This window comes from Marmota marmota, unplaced genomic scaffold (assembly GCF_001458135.2).
Source record: "Marmota marmota marmota unplaced genomic scaffold, marMar, whole genome shotgun sequence".
In the NCBI taxonomy this organism is placed as follows: domain Eukaryota; kingdom Metazoa; phylum Chordata; class Mammalia; order Rodentia; family Sciuridae; genus Marmota; species Marmota marmota.
In genome coordinates this window covers 2,185,015-2,194,146 of record NW_025999895.1, presented here as the reverse complement: position 1 = coordinate 2,194,146, position 9,132 = coordinate 2,185,015, and the positions used below count along the sequence as shown (strand labels likewise).

General features: G+C 56.7%; 1 protein-coding gene across 3 annotated transcripts in view; it reads left to right on the top strand.

Annotated features, from left to right (window-relative positions):
* The window catches only part of Slc26a11 (solute carrier family 26 member 11), a 16,629-nt gene that overhangs the window by 3,052 nt on the left and 4,445 nt on the right, over positions 1-9,132 (top strand). For all 3 annotated transcript variants that reach the window (XM_015504088.2, XM_015504086.2, XM_015504087.2), the window contains 6 exons: positions 307-386; positions 1,177-1,319; positions 4,665-4,840; positions 5,197-5,269; positions 7,672-7,722; positions 8,751-8,811. In XM_015504088.2, the coding sequence (XP_015359574.1) occupies positions 307-386; positions 1,177-1,319; positions 4,665-4,840; positions 5,197-5,269; positions 7,672-7,722; positions 8,751-8,811 (584 nt within the window). The remainder of the gene's footprint in view (positions 1-306; positions 387-1,176; positions 1,320-4,664; positions 4,841-5,196; positions 5,270-7,671; positions 7,723-8,750; positions 8,812-9,132) is intronic.

The following is a 9,132-nucleotide window of genomic DNA, read 5'->3' as shown; positions in this document are numbered from 1 at the left end:
AGGATGGGGCCTCAGGCCAATGGCAGCGGGGTGGGAGGGCTCCGGGCCTTGTCCCGGGACGTCTGCCGGTGCCACAGTAGACCACTTTGGGGTGACCTAGAAAGGTGCCACTGACCCAAACATTGTGAGGTCCCTTCCCCGGAAATAACCATCACCTCCTGCCACGGGACCGGGCAGGTGGTCCCCCCGGAGCTCCTGGAAGGGGCCTGGGGTCCCGGCGCAGGCCGCTTGGAACCGGGGGCGGGGAGTGGGGTGCGTGGGAGGGGCCCTGGGCAGGGCCTCTGACTGGACGGGATCTCTTTGCAGAATCTGCTGGGACTGCAGAACATCCCCAGGCAGTTTTTCCTGCAGGTGTATCACACCTTCCTGAATATCGGAGAGACCAGGTACCCTGTTGGCTCTTCTCTGTGTGTGCAGTGCTGGGGATGGATCCAGGGCCCTTGCATGCAAGGCAAGCACTCTGCCAGCTGAGCTGTGTCCCAGCCCTCCCCCGCCCTGTTGGCTTTTATCTCTTCCCCAGTTGAGAAAGCTCATCCTTCCAGCCCCTCCTTCACCCCAGGTGGCACTTGTCAGCCTTCTGGCCTTGCAGCTCTCAGAGGTTCTCAGAGGTCCTCAAACCCGAGCTGGGAGCCAGTAGGACACGCAGAGGTAGACTTGCAGGTCCCAGCTGGAGACCAGGAATCCTCTCCAGCTCTCCTGCCAGGGGGATCAGAGGAGGAAATGATTTGGGGGAGCAGTGGAGGGAATGGGGGAGATCTGGATGGCTTCCTCCCCCTCTGCTGCTGACTGTCTTCCCGCCTGGCCAGGAGGGGTCAGCCCCCAGCGGGCAGTGGAGGTGAAGACTGATAGTCCCAGCACGTCAGTCTCAGACTGGAAGGGGCCTCACTGACTGCATAGTCCCAATCCCCCTGCTCACTGAGCAGCTGCAGTCCAGGGAGCCAGGTGACTGAACACCAGGCTGGTAGCCCTGCTATCACCATGACAGGCCCTTGACCCCGTCCTGCGCAGGGCTGTGTGCTCACTGAGATCTGAATGGCGTTCTGAAGTAGAAGGGGGATGCAGAGCGGTTGGGAGAACACAGGAAGAGCAATTGAGAGAGAGCCTTCCAGCGAAAGCCAGGAAGACAGTGGGACCCGGGGCTGCTGGGTTGGGTGGTGACCGGTCCTCTGTCTGCAGGGTGGGTGATGCCGTCCTGGGGCTGGTCTGCATGGTGCTGCTGCTGGTGTTGAAGCTGATGCGGGATCACGTGCCTCCCGTGCATCCTGAGATGCCGCCTGGCGTGCGGCTCAGCCACGGGCTGGTGTGGACTGCCACCACAGGTAGGGCCCTTCTGTGAGGAGCGGCTTCCACCGAGGTTGTGTGCACCCTGGGCCGCATGCTGGGGCCACCCAGGGAGCCCTGCACCCACCCTCTGGAGAATGTATGGTCTGGACTTGCTGTGAGCATTGGGTGTTAGAAAGCCCCGGGTGGTCCTGAGTTACAGCCAGAGGCAATTTGGCCCCCAGGGGACATTTAGCAATGTCTGGGGACCTCTCTGGTTGGCAGTACTGGGGAGGTTGTTGCTAGCATCCAGCGGGCAGAGGCCAGGGATCCCTGAGTGACAGGTACACAGCCACCTGCAGCAGTCACGCAGCAGAAGCACCAGCTGGGATTTCACACCTGGTCTGCAGGGTCCCTGGGGGACCAGATTCCACCGAGTCTAGTGGCTGTTCCAGCTGCGCTGGCCAGGAGTGAAAGGGGCTTCAGGCATGGAGTGTGCAGGCGAGTCACAGTCAATGAAAGTCCTATTGGGGAAGCCCGAGTGACGGGGTGGGGGTGGAGGGATGGCCATTGGCTGCTGAAAGGCCATTTCTACGCAGGAGGAACCCTCTCCTGGTGCATTCTGTGCTCTGGTTGCCAGGATGGGCATAGAGGTCCTGTGGCCGAGTACTGGTCAGTGGCACCCAGGGAGGGGGGCCCACACAGGAAGACTGGGAAGCGTTTCTGTCTCTGAATGGCCAGAACTGGGGGTTGCTTTGGGGTACTGAGAAATCCAACGGCCACAAGAGGGAGGGGGAGGGGGAGGTTGCCCTTGGGTCACCTCCCGCTGTTCAGGCTGGTTCCCATTTGCTGTGGTCACTTACCAGGTCCTCTCCGCAGACCTGAGGCTGTGGGCAAAGGCGAGGGCTTGGTGGGGGCAAGACCTCTGGGTTAAGGGTGGAAACATCTGGCTTCCCGTCCCACTGTAGCCCTGTGTTTGATCTTGCGGGGACTGTCACCAGTCTCTGAGCTGCAGTTCAGTCGTCTGTGAATCTGCGACAGTAGCCCCCGTGGAAATGCTGTTGTCTGACACTGGATGCTGCAGTGTGGCCCCGACCAGCAGCCTGGCACCCTCAGGCCCTACCCCAGGGGGCAGAATTAACCTCTGCATCTTCTGGGGATCCCCAGAGATTCCCAGGCATACCGAGTGTGGGGAGTGCTGCCCTGAGTTTCTCAGGGACTTGTTTTGTATTCTCTTGTGAGAGGCTTGGTCAGGTGGGGCCAGGGGAGGAGGCAGGAGAGGCTCAAGGAAACCCAGACTTGGTTAGGGTCACAGGTCCTGAAGCAGGGGGCACAGCAGGCCACTCAATCAAGTGGGAAAGACACTCTTTCCCACCAGGAGGAAGAAGGGAGGGGAGGGCAGGCCTTTATGGTGGCTTGCGGGATGAAGGTGAGGCTGGGCAGGGCCAGCGGTGGAGCAGCCAGCTGAGAGGTTTCAGCCAGCCTCGGCTTAGGGTGGTCCCCAGTTGCCCAGCGGCTGGCCTGGGGATGACTGAGGCGGAGGATGTTGCCTGCTGCGGGCACTGGCCAAGTCTGCATGTCACAGACGCCTCTGGCTTTCGCCCTTCGTTATTAAGAATTGTGTAGCCCTGGGGGCTGCCGTCTCCCCCCACGTAGAAGGGTTTTTCAAAATGTCAAAACATCATGCTGCGGGGCATGGTGGCACATCCCTATAATCTCTGTGGCTCCGAGGCTGAGGCAGGAGGATTGCAAGTTCAAAGCCAGCCTCAGCAACTTAATGAGACCCTGTCTCAAAATAAAAAATAAAAAGGGCTGTGGATGTGGCTCAGTGGTTCAGCACCCCTGGGCTGAATTCTTGGTACCAAAAACAAACAAACAAACAAACCACATTCTACAGGCTGCTTTCTCCCCAGAGCATGTAGAATTGTTAGCTTTAAACTAATAAAAGTGTACATTTCTGCTTGTGATTCTTGAGGATTTTTCCCACGAGGAAATTGAGGCTCTGGGAGGTAAGAGCTAAACAACCCTTGGACCCACACTGGAGGAGGCGGAAGGAGGACTGGCCCCGTCCCCGCGTTCCGCGTTGTTGCTGACTGGTGTGTCTAGGGCCTGCTGTTTTTTATCCATCTTTCTGCAGAACCAGTTTCATTGATTATGCTCTTGTTTAGACCTCCTTGATTCCTGTTCTGATCTTTACTGTTTCCTTTTTTTCTACTTACTTTGAGTTAATCTTTTTTCCCCACATTCCTAAGGTCAAAGCTGAGGTCTCTGATTCGACATCTGTGTTTTTCCCGTGTGGATGCTGGATTGCAATAAATCGCCCTCTCAGCACTGCTTTAGCTGCATTCCACAGTTGTGATATGTTCCGTTTTCATTTCTGTTCAGTTCTAAGTACTTTCTAATTTCCATTTTGACTACCCCTTTGACTAATTAAAAATGGATTATTTGGTTTCTCATTTGAACTGTGGGAATTTAGTTTTCAAATGGTTGGAGATTTTCCACTTAGAGTTTTGCTGTGTATTTCTAATTTAATTTGGTTGTGATCAGAAAATACACTTGGTATGAGTAGTTCTATTTACATTTATTGAGATTAGTGTATGGCCCAGAACATTGTCTTAGTGATTGTTCTTGGTGCAGTTGAAAATATGTATTCAGGTGTTACTAGTGTTCTGTCAATGTCAGTTGAGTTGATAATTTTAGGTCACTGTATGTTTGCTGGTTTTCTTTCTACTTTTTTTTTTTCCTTTTTGGTACCAGGGATTGAATCCAGGGGTGCTTAACCACTGAGCCACATCCTTAGCTCTTTTTATTTTTTGTTTTGAGACAGGGTCTCACCAAGTTGCTGAGGCTAGCCTCAACCTTGTGATCCTCCTGTCTCAGCCTCCTGAGTCACTGGGATTACAGGTTTGCTCCGCTGTACCCAGCTCTTTGTGCTTTTGTATGCCTGAGGAAAAAAAAAAATATTTTGTCTCTGTGTTTCAGATTGTTTAGCTGCATGTAGAAGTCTAGGTTTTTAGGACTGAGGGTATGGCCCAGTGGTAGAACACTTGCCGAAAGCTCTGGGTTCAAAACCCAGCTCTGCATAAAAAAGTGAAAGGATCGTGTAGATTGATTGTGTGCAGCACCGTACAGATGCCACCTGCTGTCCTTGGCCGGCACTGTTAGACCCAGTATGCTCTTGTCCTAGCTTTGCCCTTCTGTGTGTGACCTTTTTCTCCACTGATTTTAAGATACTCTCTTTGTCACTGTCCCACTGCCCCGTGTGCTCCCACGTGGACTTGCTTACTTGTGGCCGTGTGTATCTGGGCCACGTTTCCCACGCTGCAGCAACTGGGTGCGACTGGGTGGAGGCCAGTGACTTCCCCGTGCCCGCCGTGACCGGGTCTCGCGTCTCCCCGTCCCAGCTCGCAACGCCCTGGTGGTCTCCTTTGCGGCCCTGGTGGCGTACTCCTTTGAGGTGACCGGATACCAGCCTTTCATTCTAACTGGGGAGACGGCCGAGGGGCTCCCCCCAGTGCGGACCCCTCCCTTCTCATTGACCACAGCCAACGGGACCACCTCCTTCGCCGAGATGGTGCAGGTGAGCAGAGGGGGGTGGGCAGCCTGGTGGGCCTCGCTCTGGGGAACGGGAGAGTCCCAGGTTGGACCAGCCCCTGGGCCGCCAGGTCTTCCTGCCTGGAGCCTGGTGTTTCTCCCGCCCTGGACGCTGGCGGGGCTGCATTTGCCTGGCGGCCCTCGGTGGCTTGCTCCTTCCATCAGGAGGGGACATCTCCTCACCTGGGTGGGCTCAGGTCCTGCGGTGGGTACACGGGTGCCCTTGCCGCCATTGGAAGAACTGCTCCTGTGCGGCAGGTCCCTCCCTGGCCAGACCCACCCCTCCCTCCTGAAGTCAGGGAGAACACTCCTGGGCGCTCACTGTCCCCTTCTCTCTCTCAGGACATGGGCACGGGGCTGGCCGTGGTGCCCCTGGTGGGCCTCCTGGAGAGTATCGCTGTGGCCAAAGCCTTCGGTAAGATGCTCCCCTGGCCCCGAAGGCTCACCTGCCGCCTTCTTGGCCTGCCGCCTTTTTGCTGGCTTTTATCTGCTCTAACTTTTAAGATTAGAATTTTTATCTAAGTAACCCGTGGTCATGTGTTAAAGTGTGTGTGTGTGTGTGTGTGCACGCGCGCGCGTGTACGCGCACAGAAAATCCAAGATCTGAAACGCTCAGAAGTGTGAACCGTGGCGTGTGCCGACTCACCGTGGGTCAGCTCAGCTGGCGAGGCCTGAGGGCTGCCCCATCGGGAAGTCTGTGCCTCTGTTCCAAGACCTGACGCGCTCCTGGTTCCCCGGGTTCTGGGTAAGGGACGCTCACCTGCGGTGCTGAGCAGCCCGACCAGGTGCTGGTGCACGTGCCAGCAGCCTGCTCAGTGTGGACGTGAAAGGTGCTGCTGTGCGGCCTGTGCCAACTTCCAGGGTAAATGCTCCCACCTTGGCTGCCCCCGGGGACATCACTGAGTGAGCAGCCTGGGCACGGAGTTGGGCAGAGATATGCGCTAGCCGCCCTCTTCCTCTCCCAGGTACTGTGGTCACCCGGTGGGAAGGGGAGGTCGTGTCAGACTGAGAAGCAGAGAGTTCGAGGGTCACATTTCCCTTCGCCTGTCGTGTGGTGGACAGCTCTGGTTTACTGGCCCAGAGAAGCCTGCAGGATTGACAGCACTCTGCCTCCTGCTGGCTCCCACGGCCGGCCCCTCCCTGCCTCAGCACCTGCTTCTGCTCCAGCACCTCTGCTTCCCTCCTGCACGTTGAGGCTGTTGGGTCCTTGGCTGGTCCCGCCACACAGTGGCTTCCAGCTCCGGATCATTCATGCGGATGGTGCTCTTGTTCCCGTCACGGCCCCTGTGTCGGGGCCTAGGCTGATTCTGAAGGTTGGAGCCCAGTTGGCAGAGCCTGGCCCAGCATGAGCAACTGCACTAAAACACACACACACACACACACACACACACCAGCGTGATTGACCCTTCGGGGCTGTTGCCTGCTCAGCCTGGTGTGCCGGGGTCCATTCTTCCCCCAGTGCTGTGCTCTCTCCGTTCAGAAGAGACTCGTCCATTCAGAAGGGTCTCCCAAACCTCCGCGGCTGTTCAGAACCACACCAGTGCCTTCCACCCACAGCTCCTGACTCTTCTGTCACGAGCAGCAGCACAGAGCGTCCTTCCTGGATCTGCATTTGGGGTTTTCCCCTTCTCATCTGTCACTTGGGCCTCATCCCCTTTCTTCGAAGCCCCCGGACCACCTGCCTAACCTGCAAGGCTGTGTGCTCTGCAGTTGGGCCGTGGTCCCTGCACCCCCACCTCTGGTGACTCACCTCAAAATGATTTTTATGTGCGTAAATGGTCGGAAACGCAGAACATAATGATAATATTTTGTGCTTCATGGAAGACCCAGGAGCTTGATTTCAGCGTGCTCAGGGCCCGTCCTGGATCTCAGCCCTGCTCCTCTGCTCCTTTGCCTGCCCCACAGCAGAGCAGGTGGGGAGACTCACACCTGCAGAGCCTGGAACGTGGACGCGCTGGCCCTCTCCCAGCAGTTTGTCCTGAGATCATTGCCCTGTGACTTCTCGCAGACTCTTTCCCGCCTCTTCCTCAGATTCCGAGCCTTGAGCTTTCTAGCCATCTGACTTGAAATCAGACGTTTTGGCTTAATATACTCGGGTCTTACAGAAGCAACGTGAGTTTGTTGTAAAAAAGAAAGGAGAGACAGATACCTGTTGTCCCTCCTAGCCTGGTTGACTGTTAAGATTATGCTGTTCTGCTAGACGCGGTGGCGCACACCTGTAATCCCAGCAGCTCAGGAGGCTGAGGCAGGAGGATCCTGAGTTCAAAGTCAGCCTCAGCAAAAGTGAGGCGCTAAGCAACTCAGCGAGTCCCTGTCTTTAAATAAAATACAGAATAGGGCTGGGTGTGGCTCAGTGGTCGAGTGCCCCTGAGTTCAATCCCCAGTACAGAAGGAAAAAAAAAAAAAGATGACACTGTTGTGTCTCACGCAGCACCTGCGTGCACACTGTGTGCAGGACCCACACGCACAACGCCTGGCACCAGCCACGTTTCAGATTTCTGAGATTTTCAGATTTTGGAATGTTTACGTAGGCTTCACTGGTTGAATATCCTCCATTCAAAAATCCAAAAGCCACGATGCCCCGTACGAAAGCTTTAGGATATTGTTTGAGCCCTTGAAAAGTTCTGGACTTTGGAACACAGTGGGGTTGGATCTCTCCATTCCATGTGCGCAGGCTGAGTCTTTCGTGTGGGTTTACACACGCGCGTTTACAAGGCTGGGTGTCGTACGCGGAGGTGCAGTGCCTGTGGTCACCGCATGAGAGTTTTCCTTGCAGTTTTGGTATCTGGTGACAGTGTTTGTGTTTGTTTTCTTTAGCTTCTCAAAATAATTACCGCATCGATGCCAACCAGGAGCTACTGGCCATCGGTGAGTGCCCCGCAGCCCAGTGCCTGTCATCTCATGTTGCTGAGTGGTTCGAGGTGGCAGTGCGCGTGATGCGCTAGCGGGGCCTTCTGAAATACTAACTTGGGTCTATTCTCAGGTATCTAGAGGCTCTGTCTAATCCCCGGGAATAGGGTGGACACATGCTCGATTCCCCCCCTTCAGTGCCTGCTGTGTACCACACCTGAGGAGCTCCTGCAATGCCCACTCAGGGGCACCCCAGGCCAGGGCTGGGGAAGGGGGTGGCCAGACAGCTGCTCCCGAGTGCCCCCCCACAGGCAGGCCAGGTGGGTCAGTGGGAGGCGGGCGCTCCAAGTCCAGGTTACAGCTGCCTTTTCCTGTGCTTCCTTTGTGTGAACTGACTTCTCCAGGGGTACATTTGAGACCATAGGCATGAATCTTAAATTTAGTTAGTCTATGCTGGGTTTTGGTGGGGAGGGTACCAGGGATTGAACTCAGGGGCACTCGACCACTGAGCCACGTCCCCAGCCCTATGTTGTATTTTATTAGAGACAGGGTCTCACCCAGTTGCTCAGTGCCTCGCTGTTGCTGAGGCTGGCTTTGAACTCGCGATCCTCCTGCCTCAGTCTCCCAAGCTGCTGGGATCACAAGTGCGTGCCACTGCGCCCGGCTTATCTGTGCTGTTTTAATGTGTTGTGGGCCCGGCCTGCTACCATCCCTTACCCTGGGAGATGTGCACCAGTCACCCCTTCCAGAGGTGATGGAGTCCCATCGCAGTGGAGCAGGGCCAGAGTGGCTGGATAAGGCTAGACCTGGGGCAGGGGCTAGCTCCAGGGCAGGGTGCTCGCCTGGCTCGTGCGCGGCCCTGGGTTCGCTCCCTAGTTCCTCTCCCTGTGAAAGGCTGGAGTCACCCTGGGCCCACTGGAGGGGGACTGTGGCTGGTGTTTTGCCCTCAAGGCAGGAGGTCAGGCACAGGCCCCGGTCACTCCCACGTCCCCTGGCCTTGCTCTTGTCCTCCATCTCCCCTCTCACGAGCTTCTTTTTCTCCCCAGGCCTCACCAACGTGCTGGGCTCCCTCGTCTCCTCCTACCCAGTCACTGGCAGCTTTGGGAGGTCAGTGACCGTGTCTTTCCCTCTCTGCTCCTTGAGGGAGGACCCAGCCCTAGGACCCCTCTCCCCTAGCTGGGCACTTTGCCGCCTGGGACTCCTTTCTCCTGTCACAGCCCGCCTGGCTTCATGACTTCCCACTCAGCTGTGACCACGTCTGCAGCGTGGTGGGGTGGGGCTCATGCCTGCCCCTCAGGGTGGCATCTGGGCTCCCCGCTCTGTGCTTATCACTGGAAGTTCCCAGCACATGCAGGTGCCCAGTCCCGACAGTGGAGGTGGAGGACTGAGGCTCTGCCCTGTGGAATTGGCCTTGGGGCCACGCCCAGA